The sequence below is a fragment of the Aythya marila genome (genome assembly GCF_965140915.1).
Source record: "Aythya marila genome assembly, chromosome: 14".
Lineage (NCBI taxonomy): Eukaryota > Metazoa > Chordata > Aves > Anseriformes > Anatidae > Aythya > Aythya marila.
This window is the reverse complement of record NC_139055.1, coordinates 17,010,775-17,022,814: the sequence shown is the minus strand read 5'-3', so window position 1 is coordinate 17,022,814 and position 12,040 is coordinate 17,010,775. Positions and strand designations below refer to the sequence as shown.

At 54.2% G+C, this 12,040-nt stretch overlaps 1 protein-coding gene across 2 annotated transcripts in view; it reads left to right on the top strand.

Annotated features, from left to right (window-relative positions):
• The window catches only part of JADE2 (jade family PHD finger 2), a 57,708-nt gene extending 47,738 nt beyond the window's left edge, over window positions 1–9,970 (top strand). Inside the window, exons 10-12 of one of the 2 annotated variants that reach the window (XM_082771480.1) lie at window positions 2,921–3,038; window positions 6,154–6,282; window positions 7,675–9,970. In XM_082771480.1, coding sequence (XP_082627606.1) covers window positions 2,921–3,038; window positions 6,154–6,282; window positions 7,675–8,525 — 1,098 coding nt within the window. In that variant the 3' untranslated portion in view covers window positions 8,526–9,970. The remainder of the gene's footprint in view (window positions 1–2,920; window positions 3,039–6,153; window positions 6,283–7,674) is intronic. The other variant, XM_082771481.1, reaches the window with a different exon arrangement.
• The last annotated feature ends 2,070 nt before the right edge of the window (window positions 9,971–12,040 follow it).

Below are 12,040 nucleotides of genomic sequence, written 5' to 3'. Positions count from 1 at the left end.
CAATTGTCTGTGGGGTCTGAGCTCGCCCGGTGCCTGTGCAGGGAGAGGAGCATCAATTGGAGGGGCTGGGAGGACGGGGAGGATGCACTGAGCAGGGGCTCACCGTGCTCTTTGTAGCCTCAGCAAGGAGTCCCTGCCCTCAGAGCACAAAACCACCCTCAGATGCTTCCCAGCAGCCAGGCACGGGAGCACAGCACATCTCCACAAAGACAGGAGCACGGTAGGAGCAAACAGCGGGGCCAGCAGGACCAGGCAAACCCTGCCCTGCACGGCCAAAAGTGGGGCAGCTCCGCGGGGAGACGCCGGCGGCGGCAGAGCAGAGCTGGGGCTGCAGCATCCTGCCGCAGGGGAGGGAGCAGCAGGGCTCGCAGGGGGAGCAGCAGCAGCAGCAGCAGCAGCAGCAGCACTAGAAGCAGCAGCAGCAGTGGCCGGGTGCCGGAGCCACGGGGCTGAGCGCTGCTGGCGGCATCGCGTCCCCTCGCTGCTGGAGGGAGGTCCTGCCGACATGGCTGCGCACGGGGAGGGAGCAGGGATGGGGCAGAGGCGGCCTGGAGAAGAGGAGGAGCGAGAAGGAGGCGAGAAGCAGCAAGGGGAAGAAGCGCAGCGAGCAGTGAGACAGCAGAAAGGAGCCCGGGAGGGGATGGGGGTGCGCGGTGCTGCTTTTGTTAGGGGCAGGGCTGAGGCACTGGGGCTGAGTTCTCTTTCCTCCTCTGCTTAAAAGCCAAGCCCTGCCCTGTTCCCCCTTCTGCTACTGCTGGTGGGGTGAATCCTTGCTACCCAGCTGACAAAAAAAAGGGAGCAGAAGCTACTGAAGGGCTCCGGAGGTTGTTGGGAGCGGGCAGGGGAGGAGGAAAGCAGGGAAACTGCTGCTGTGCAGGGAGGTGGTGCTGCCTGCCCTGAGCTGGGGGACAGGAGGCTGCAGGGCAGGACTGGGTGCTGCAGGGACAAGGGGGCTGCTGGGGGGCTCAGGATGCTGCAGGGACGAGGGTCTGCAGGGTGCTTGCTGCTCTCTGAGAAGCGAACAGGGCAGCGATGCTCCCCCTGCTTTCCCTGAGCCCTCTCCAAGCTGCAGGGGGTTTGTGACACAATTTAACCCATTGGTAGGCTTTGGGGGATGCTCACAGCACGCCCCAGCTGAGCTCCGGCTCATCCCATCCTGGCACCATCTCATCTCCTTTCTCTCTGCCCATTTTTACCTCACCTGAGAGCCTTCTGTTTAAAAGCAGCCGGATTTCAAGCTATCAGTCTCTCCTCTGCAGCAGTATCGACCTTCATCCCTGAACACATCACTGCCATCTCTCTGCCCGTCTGTCCCAGAGTTTTCCAGAGCTGCCTTCAGGCTTCGCAGGGTTATTCCCCATCAGCACCCAGCCTCTGCCCAGCACCTCCCAGGCAGATCCATTCGCTTGCTCTTCTTCCAAGGGGGGATCCATACAGGCTGACCAGGTGCTCCAAAAGGGGACAGACCCCTTTCTGTCCCATTCCCACCCACGCACCCCACATCTCTGCCTTGCAGCACATCACAGCTGCCCTGCCTCACTGGCACCGAGCAGGGCTCGGAGAGCAGCATCTGCACGGGCAGCAGCTTGGAGGAATGCAGGGTGATTGCACTGCCCTCTGCCATCCCTAACCCACCCCTTAACCCCAAACCCCACAAATTATAGGAACTCCCGGTTCGCTGGGAATCCCAACGCAGTCCCTCCAACTTTTCTCTTTGGCCCTCTTTGATTCTTCTGTATTTTTTTTAAAGCTTTTTTTATTTTTTTATCCCAGTAGCTGGTTGTTCAAATGAGCTGTACCGAACAGCTATATGGTTTCCAGGCTTTCCTACCAGCATCTCAGCTTGGCTTGGGGAAGCAGCGCGGGGTGGTGTTTAGCTGTCGAAGTGTGTGTAAATACCAGCAGTCTCCAAGCAGAGCACAAGTGATGTTTTCTTCCAGGAATATAAAATCGCAGGGAAGCGATACCGCCGAACGCTTTGATCCGCCGGTTGCCAGAGGCAGTTGTTTTCCTCATAAAGAAATTTCGGTTGGGTGTTTTCTTCCATCCAGAACAACAACAAGAAAAAGAGAACGTAGTAAAATATACAGCATGTAGCTCGCTTCTCGGTATTTACAGCTAGGAGATTGGGGAAAAAACAAAACAAAACAAAATAAAATGACAAAAGAGCTTTTCTCTCCCTACGTGTGGGTGCTCCGGGTGCTGGGATGGCACATGCAGGCCACAGCTCACCCCAAGGGGCCTTCAGGAGGGTGGCCTGAGCCCCAGCTTGTGGAGAAGCCAGCTTTGAGGACGGGCAACCCGGAGTACCTGCTGCTTTGCTCTTCCATGGGCCAGGAAGCCCAGAGCTTCCAGCAGCATCTTCATCCCGAAGCCCCCAAACCACCCATTTCCCCTAAAAGCCCTGCGTGGCGGCGCTCCTCCGCAGCACCCCTGCCCCTGAGGTACTCCGAGTCCTGCGGGGGATCGCAGGCCTTCACAGGCTTCGTGTGCTGGTGTTCAGCAAAGGCCTGCGAAGGAGAGGTTAACGATGAACTGGCGAGTTGTTTGGGGTCAGAAGAAGGTAGGAGAGGGGCAGGGGTCCTGCTGAGCACCACCTGCAGGGGGGACTCGCAGTGCCCACCCCACAGATGGGTGCAGCTTGGGGGCTGGTGCCCCCGGACCTCCTGCTGCCCCCCAAACACTGGCAGGGCTCTGTCTGAGAGATTTGATCTCAAATCTGAGAGATTTGCTGCCACGGCTGCTTTGCTTTCTGCCCTCTCCCAAGGCCCTGCCATAATCGAGGAGCCCCGGTAGGAGCTGGTGCAGCCCCGGTGAGGCCGAGATGAGAGGATGGAGACCCCGGGAGCAGAAGCACACAGTTTTGGAGCACTTCCTTCGAGCCCTGCCTAAACAAACGCTGCTTCTTGTGTTTCTGTAGGTTCGAAATCTCTGTTACATGGTGACGAGACGGGAGAAAATGAAACACACCATTTGTAAACTCCAGGAGCAGATCTTCCATCTCCAGATGAAGCTCATCGAGAAAGACCTTTACCCAGGTCAGTACCGCCTGCAAGAGCTTGTTCTCACCGACACCGTCAGTGCCCTCTGACGCCCACACCTCACCCCCGTCCCGATCCCCCTCTCTGGGGGCAGCCCTCAGAGAAACCCTGTGTCTAGGTGCTGATGCTAAAACAGCCTGGGCAGTGTTGTGGGGGTGCTGCCGGGCAGAGCTTTGTTCTGCCCCCTCCTTTTTGAAGTTAAGCTGCTGACGGGATGGTTTTTACCTCCTTAAACCCCGGTGGCCTGTAGTTCTTTCTCCCTGCTCCACGCTCTGGTCAGCAGGGTACATCACACAGACTTCATGCACAGCCCCTGGCACCTCTTTATTAAGGAACTGAAATAAAGTCACTTTCCTTCTGTCCTTTTTTTTTTTCTTTTTGCTTTAACGAGCAGTGCCCGAGCCCGCAGCTCCTCGTCCCTCCTCCTTTTTTTCAGTGGCAGGGCAGGACCCAAGCACCGTGGCTGCAGAACAGTTTTTCCAGAAGCAGCATCTGGCGCTTTGGCAGGCTCTGCCGACGCTTGTTGTGTTTGTGGCTTTGGAGTTGCATTTGAAGCCATCACATGTTTGGGGTTTCTTCAGGAACTGTCTGGGCTGAGCTTTCCTTTACAAAAGTTTCCTTTGACTAAAGTTCTGGAGGCCGAGACGTGTGCGTGTTGAGACGTGTGGGGCTTGGATCCTGTGCAGATCCCTCTCCGTGGCCGGAGCTGGGCGGCGCAGGGGCCCGAGGTGCGCTGCGAGGAGCCGAAATCCCCTGGGGCCGCTGGGTCCCAGCTCACCCACCAGCTCCCACACTGAACCTGCATCACGGGCACAGCCTGGGAATATGGAAAATTGCGTTCCTGGCTTTTGTCACTAGCTGGAGAACCCACATGCTGTGTCCTGAAACCATCCCCTGGCACACGGGGATTGTGCTGCTTACGTGGAGTTTGTCCTGCCTGGAGGTGACTTTTCAGAGACAGAGCTGTGGTTACGGGGTGGTTCGTGCAGCAGGTTGGTGTGCAGGCTTTGTAAGTGCGTTTTGATGCGAATGGTATTTTCTTGTAACCCCAAAAGGTCCGCGTTAGCCCACTAGCTGTACGCTCTGAACCGGCTGAGCTGTCCCAGGACGGGCTTTTTGGTTAAGCCCAGGCCTCCAGGGCAGCCACTGAAGCATCCCTGGTGTGGGAAGTGCAGGAGCTTGGTCCCTTGGCCCCCAGGAGTTGCTCTTTCCATGGATAAAAGAGCATTTTGGTGATTATTTTCTGTTGGCCCCACTGTGGGGTGGCACATCCCACCCTCCTGGCACCGGGCAGCGCCCGGCACTGCAGACCCTCATCCCTCAGGGTGCTTTCAGCCTCCCCATGTTGGCTAAGCCTTATTCCAGGTGGCGATACTCAGAGCTAAAGGTACTGAGCAGCACGCAGGACCAAACCTCTGGATACCTCACCGCCCTGCTCTGCATCGTCACGAAACACTCAATGGTTTGAATTCAATGGGGAATGGTCCCTGCAGCAATCCCTCTGCGCTGCTCCTCACTGGCTTGCCGTGCACACCTGTAATTTCTTGGAGAAAGGGGGAAGTCTGCGTTAGTTTGCCCGGATGAGGCCAGTTTTCAGCTGCTATTAGTGGTAGTGACTGACCAAAATCTGTTGGGGTTACTCTAGAGGTGGTTTTGGCACAGCTGTTTCTGGAATGGCTCCCACATAAAGCTCCAAACCTGAGGGGTTTATTTTTCCCCACTGATAAATGAGGGTTTCAGCAGGAGATTTTTAGTCAAATCAGTGAGAACTGCTCATGTAAAATGAACCCACCGCCCTCTCCCGTGTTTTTCTTGCATGAAGTGGAAAGTAAACACTGGCTTTGAAACATGGCTGCGATTTTGACAGGTTCCTCCTCAGAAAGTAATGGTCGTGCTTCTCTTTAGCCCCATTGTGCTGCCTAAACAAAGTTATATTTTTATTTTGCAAGCAAAGTGAAAAATGTGCCTGCGTTTCTCCCGTTACTTGGCAGGAAAGGAGCAAACACCAGCTTGGCTTTTGCTTTTCCTTCTGCTGGTGAGCCCTCTGCTCCTGCGGGGCTCCTGGGCTGCAAATCCCCGAGCATCCAGCGCAGGCAGGTGCAGTGCAGGTGCCCTCCCCGGCTCTTTCTCCATCAGGACCAGCATCAAATTCGTAAAATCATCGCTCTGTAGTTGCACAGCTTGTGCAGGCTCAAGCTGTTGGCCGGGCTGTGAAAGCCTGCGCGTCTCAGTGCCAGTCCCACCAGCTGCCCAAATTCTGCTTTGAGGGCAGCGTCCTTTCCTCTCCAGAAGTTAATAGCTGGACTGCTGGGGGAGAATGGCCCAGCAGAGTAAGTAAAAACCTTCGGAGTATTTCGCTTGGCAATACAAGCTGTACTTTTATAGGGTATGTATTTGTCCTGTTTACCCAAGAGGAATAAATCCAGTAGAAATTCGAGGACGTTTCGGAAATATTGATCTTCAGCTGAATGTCTGCATAGCTGGGAGTTATATTCCTGGCCTTCCGTAGGCAGCGCTGCTCAGCTTTCCTACTGCGTTTAGCTATGTTCAATACAATGCTTAAATTTTGTATCTTTGGTTTTTGTATGGTACGAGTGTGAAAGGTAAAATCACATCAAGGTCTGCCTCGAAATGCTGCCGGTGCCGTTGCTGCCACCCAGCTCCTTGCAGCTCGATCCCTCCCGCGGCAGGCTGGGGCGCACGCAGGTGCTCTGTGACACTCAGGGTTGGAGGGTCCCTGGCCTCCTGGAGGCTTTCTGAGGAGGGTTTGGGGTTATTCCTTGACTCCTGGAAGGTTTCTGAGCAGGGTTTGGGGTTATTTGGTCCGGGAGGGTGTCTCGGTGCAGTTTCCAGCAAGTCCTCTGCCTCCAGTGGCCCTGCTCCCCTGGCCGTGCCAAGCACACATCCACAGCCCAAGCCTCTTTTTTTTTTTTTTTTATGTAGGCTTCAGGATTCACATTTTCTTAACCTGTAAAGATTTTTAACCTGCGTTTGGCCAAAACACAGCCCAGCCTTCATCCCTGCAGGGTTGTGCCGCGGGGAGCTTGCTCGCCGCAGGGTCCCTGGTGCCTCGTCTCACACGGCGTTTTCCTTTTTTTCTAAAAAATGCCAGAACAAACTGGGAAGAAGACAAAGGGTAAGAAAAGTGACCCGAGAAGGAAAGGAAGAGATGGTAGAAAAAATAGTCCCGAGAAGAACGAGAAAAGGAAATCAGTCAACGAAACTGTGTTGGGACAACTGGGTAAGTCTGATTTTATGGGCGCAGGGCTGCCCTTGAGCGGCGTTGAGCGCGGTGCGCAGCAGTCCCAGCCCCTGCCCCGGCCTGTGGCAGGGCTGTAAAACACACCTGAAGGGGCAGGGGTGTAAAACAGCCTCGGGTTTGCACCCAGATTGGGAGAATTGGGAGAAAAGCTGTGGTTGCACTTGCTGGTGATAAAATCAGACTTACCCACTGTGGAGCAGGGCGAATCCCGTGCGTCTCTGTGCCGCCTTCCCAGCGCTGATGGTGGCTCGGGCGCAGGGCCCTGCATGATGCTCGTGTGCACCTCCAGCACCGTCAGCCCCGCTGGATGTGTCCGGGTCAGCCCAGGGGGTGGCTGCAAGGCAGGGATTTCTTGGATTTCTTTGCGGGGCGAGGAGATGTGGCCTGGCCCTGCTGCCCTGCTCCGCTCCTGCGTGCTCCAGAGGGTGCTTCTGCCGCCTGTGGCTCTTCCCTACAGCTGCAACCTCACCAGCAGAGGAGGGGGGAAATTTTGGGGACAAATTCTGTCAAAACGGGTGGGGGGCTATGGGGTCTCTGAGAGAAACTGCCCTTCTGTCAGCCTGCTAAATCAGGGAAGGGAGGTGATGCAAAGCTGCCACCGAAGGGCAAACACCTGCCATCAGTCCCCCTGCTGCTGCTTGGTCCTGTGCTGCTGCCGGGCTGGTGCTCACCTTGCATCAAAATCCAGTCACGTTCTTCCTCCCTCCTCAAAGCCAGCTGTAGTGCTGGGTCCCTGTCACGGGGACCAAACTGCTCGTGCTTACGTGGGTCCGTGCCTTTGGCGTCGCTCCTCGCTCTGCTTATTTGGCACGTCCCAGCCCACAGCGCTCGTTGTTGCTCTCAGACAAAATGACCAGGACGTTTTTCAGCTTTCTCCATTGCAGCCTGCTCCTCCCTTTCAGCTCTCACACCTTTCTGGTGTTTGGAGAGGGATCTCAGAGCTGCCTTCCCTCCACACCCCAGGACCCTCTGCTGGCTTCACGGGAGGGGACACTGGTGTCTGTCTGTCCTGCTGCCTCTGCACGTCAGCGTGCGGTCCCACCATGCTGGGGTGGGGCTGGGCAGGGCTTCTCCTCTGCAGAAAGATGCTCTGCTCAGATCCGTGGAGCACAGCAGCGAGCATCACAGGGTCTGTGGTGTGCCCCCAGGGTACGTGGCTGTGTGTGGTGTGACCCCAGTGAGTCTCGAATTCACCATTAGTGCTGGAGCAAACCCCCTCCTGGCTCCCCACGTGGCACTTCACGCTTGGCATTTTGAGTTTCTCCAGTGCCAGGGAGTTTGGCTGAGGTCTGTACCTCTCCGGTCGCACGGTCAAAGGGAAGAGAGGCCCTTGCTGATTTCTCAGCCAGTTCTCCACTTTTGTTTTCCCAGGCCTGTCAACTTCCTTCCCCATCGACGGGACCTTCTTCAACAGCTGGCTGGCGCAGTCGGTGCAGATCACTGCCGAGAACATGGCCATGAGCGAGTGGTCCCTGAACAACGCCCACCACGAGGACAGCACCCCCGGCCTCTCCGAGGAGCTCCTGCAGGACGAGGAGACCTTGCTCAGCTTCATGATGGACCACTCCCTGAGGTCCCCGTTCAAGCAGAGCGAGGCTGCGAAGAAGGTGAAAAGCAAAACGAGAACGAACACTAAGAAAAAGCTGCCCAAGAGCGGGCTGAGTGCTGTCTTCAGGAGCCAGCAAGAGGGCTCGGAGAGGTGGACTAACCACGCCAGCGACCTGTCGGATGACGCCGCCAAGCCCTTCGCCCACGACTCCAGACCTGGCAAGTCAGAGAAAGGGGCGGCGAAGCTGCCCACGGACCGCAGGGGATCGGGTGAGACAAAAAAGGCGGCGAAGAAGGGGTCTGTCCCCAAAACGAATGACCCGCAGGTCCCGTCGGGCGCGAGAGGCTGCGTCAGCAAGGAGGAGGCGGCGGCGAATTGCGCTCAGCCCGAGCCCAGCCCCGCGGCTCAAGTGCCTGACCCCGTAGGTAGCCCGAAAACCGTCGTGCGGTTCAAATTACCAAAGGAGAGCCGAGGGACTCGGCGGTCGCAGCCCCCCAAGCCCGACGGTGCTGGCGGGCCCCCCCTGCGCCGTTTCGAGGCCGAGACGGACGGCTACTTCTCCGACGCCGAGATGAGCGACTCGGACGGGGAGCCGCGGGGCGGCAGGGCGCAGCGGGGCCAGCTGGAGGCGGGCGGCGAGGAGATCGTGCGGATGAGCATCCTGGCGTCCTAACGCCGCCCGACTCGACCCAGTCAGTCACAACTGCCATGTCCGATTTCCGCCTGGTATCGCAGCGAAAGGGGGATTTTTAATCTGTATATATAGTTGGAAATTCGGCACCGTTGTCTTTTCTCTTCTCTTTATGCCTGAGATACAGCTTCAGCTTCACCGACGTAGATTGCCGTGACAGTAGTTGTCCCTTCCCGGCGCGCCCCGCTCCCGGGGACGCCAGCGCGCGGGCAGGGGTCCGGCGGCACCGGGGGCTGCGGCGGCCCCGGGCTCTGCAGGGGTGAGCGCGCATCGGGCATTATTCCAGAGGGGCAGAGAGATCTCCCCTTGGGCCAGATCAGGGGGCGAGGGCAGGGGCCGACAGCGTGCGCAGAGCTGAGCGGGGAAGGAAATACCCCTGCGCGCGCGCACCGACGAGGGAGGAAAGCGAGTGATGCTAAAATAAATCACGACAAAAGCACAAAAAGCTTGGTGGAGGAAAGCACTCGGTGGGCGAGAGCGACATTACGTTTCTGTTTTTAGAGAAACCTCGGTCATTGGTTTTTCCCCTCTGCTCTGAAGCCGTCCAGGGGCCGCGGAGCAGGATTTGTCCCTGGAGGGGGCTGGCGGGAGGTGCCCGCCTCTCCCCAGCCCCTCGGGAGCAGCTGTAAATCCCGGGGCTTGCTCGGCCACGCTGAGGTCATTGGAAAAACTGAAGTGATTCACTCAGGTTAATTAATTGATTCTGGTTTAGCAAGCCGAAACGGAGGTGTGGGGAAAGACGGAGGAGAAAAAAAAATAATAAAATCCTTTAAAAATCCCAGGGGGGCCGGGATTGTCGCAGCCCCGCGAGGTCGGGCGAAGTTTTTCTGCCAGCGCTGAGCTCCGAGGGCTGGCGTGATCCCACCCTGCTGGGGCTGCACAGCCGAGCCCCCCTGCGCACAGCAAAGCGTTCGGCCCCGAGGCTCAACCTCCCATCAGCGAGAGGGAACGAGAGTGTTTGCCTTGACCGTTTGGTTTTCCTACGAAACGCTACAATGGAAATGGTGAATTTATTCCTCCCCATCCCCTCTTTTTTTTTTTTTTTTTTTTTTAATTCCTTAAATCCTGGTTACAAGCTGTTGACTCCTTGTGGGAGGGTGATTCACAGAAGCTGACATTATAAATATTACAATAATTTAATGCATAAAAATGTCCCCAATAAGCCTTAAATGTTGTTTAAAAGCCCATGTTACCTATAAGTCAGGCGAATTTCCATGTTTGCACTTAATTGCACCATTACTTCGGTTTTGGCTTCAAAGGTCACAGTTAAGTCGTGCTACGTGTTTTATTGGAGTGACCCCAGTGTGAGCTCAGGGAACAAAAAAAAAAAAAAAGGAATTCACTGAAACTTTTGTTGTTGTTGTTTTTTAAAAATAAAAAAATGTTAAAAAAAAAAAGACTAAAAAAAAAAAAAAAACAAACACAAACCTGGGACACTTCTGCAACCGGTTAAACCCATCACTTTAAACAGGAAACTTTACAATTGTCAAACAGATCAGTCAAACAATTTTGTGGATGCCAAAGAATACTCTGACAGTCAAGCAGCACAGCCAGAAACCGGAAACTTGTCACTATGGAAAATTGGGAGTTATTTAGCAACCAAGGACTAAAGACACACTCATAACACACTGCTGCGGCATTAGGTTCCAAGCTTGCTCGAAGGGATGCTGCTGCTCCTGAGACCGCATCCTGCCGTTTTGATTTCCAATGCTTTTTGCTCATTTCACTGTGAGCTTTCTTTTGAAACTCTGAGACTCCTCTAATCGACTGTCCTGGTGTTTTAGAGTAGATCATCTTTTATCAGCCTTCCAAAGTCCTTATTATCGGTAAAATTGCAGCAAAGTAAACCAAGTGCAGCCTAGCTAATCCCGGCCGGGGGGGACGGCAGCGGGTGCCGAGCGCCTGCACCCAGCCCCGGGTAACCCCAGCACTCGAGGAACTGAGACTGGACGTGCCTGGGAGAGCATCTTCCTCGTGGGAACAGCGTCACACGAGCTATTAGCGGGAAAAAAAAATAAAAAAAAAAAAAAAATAAATCAGCGGAACAGGAACCACCTTTGTTATAAATTAGCGTAATCCATTGAGGTTGGAAGTGAAAATCTGCTCATTAATTAAGGCTCAGTATGTTCAGATAATGTTAAATACAGTAAATAGGACTTAGTTTATCTTATCAGGCTTGCTAGCTTTAGCTACAGTATCCTAGTATAAGAGTCATAACAATAATCAATATGCTGCCTTTTAATGAATCTTGCTTCCGTGTGCTTCACTCAGTTATGGTTAAAAAAAAAAAAAAGCAATCCACAACTTTCACTGTACACAGCTTCACTCATCGGCTTCCGCACTACTTGTCTTCTCAGTACAGGAAAGCAAAAAGGGCGAGACCCTAAAGAACAACCAGGCTGGCACCGCCGGGGCTGCGCACCCGCCCCAGTGCCCCAAAATAAAGCGGTTTGCGCAAAATGATCCCAAAAGGGCAGGCGGCGTGGTCGGGGGGGGGAAAGCTGAGCGGGGAGAGCTCGGCAGGAGAAACCCGGGGCAGGAGAGGGGCCGTGGTGAGGGGCTGGGGGACGGGGGGGGCCGCAGGGCTGGGCGTCTGGGGGAGACGATGCACAAGGATGATATTTTTGATGATACTGTAAATGTATTTTGAAATGAATAGAAAGAAAAAAAAAATATAATGGTTTATTTTGTTAGAGAAATGTCTTTTAAGATGTATAAACTGCAGGAATCGACATTTGCACTGTAAGAGCACCCGTCCCCTCGGCGAGGCAGCTCCGAGGGCGATGCTAAAAGCATCGGCACCACGTGCCCGGCCCCTCAGCAACCCAAACCCAGCGCCCCGGGGACAGTGCTGAGGGCAGTCCCCGTCTCACGCACCGACTTTCCCCACAGCCCTTGGGTTTTTGCACCTCTTCCATGGTTTTCGCCGCCCCAGGGCAGGCGGGCGCTGGTTGTTCGGTAGGGAGATGCCCGCGGTTTGCTCCATTCCACACAGACCAGACCCACTCCACATCAGTTACAGGAAACGATATGAATGTCGCAGGAGGAGAAACCCTTCTGTTTTCTTTGTTTCAAAGAACGTGATGTGCCATTTGTTAATATAAAAGAGAAATATTGAAAATATATTGAAAAGAGCAATTTTAAATTATTTTTGGCTTATGTTGCAATATTTATTTTCTTGTATTAGAAATTCCTTTGTAGAGAAAAAATGTATTTTTCATTAATGCAAAAACCTATTTCTCCTTTTTGTACATTTTCCATGTTAGTTAATCCTTAAAGCAATATAATGTTATCAAACTTGTTCTGTGTGAGACTGTATTATGCATGCTATTTGTGTTGCCTTGGACTAGCTCTGTCTGCCATTATTTTCATCCTGTTTAGAGACAGTGTATGCTTTAATACACATTGGGACCATGGCCCATTGCTTATGAAAGAGAAAAAAAAAGCAAACAAAAAACAAAAAGAAAACAAAAAACCTTTGCATTCCTCAATGTGTT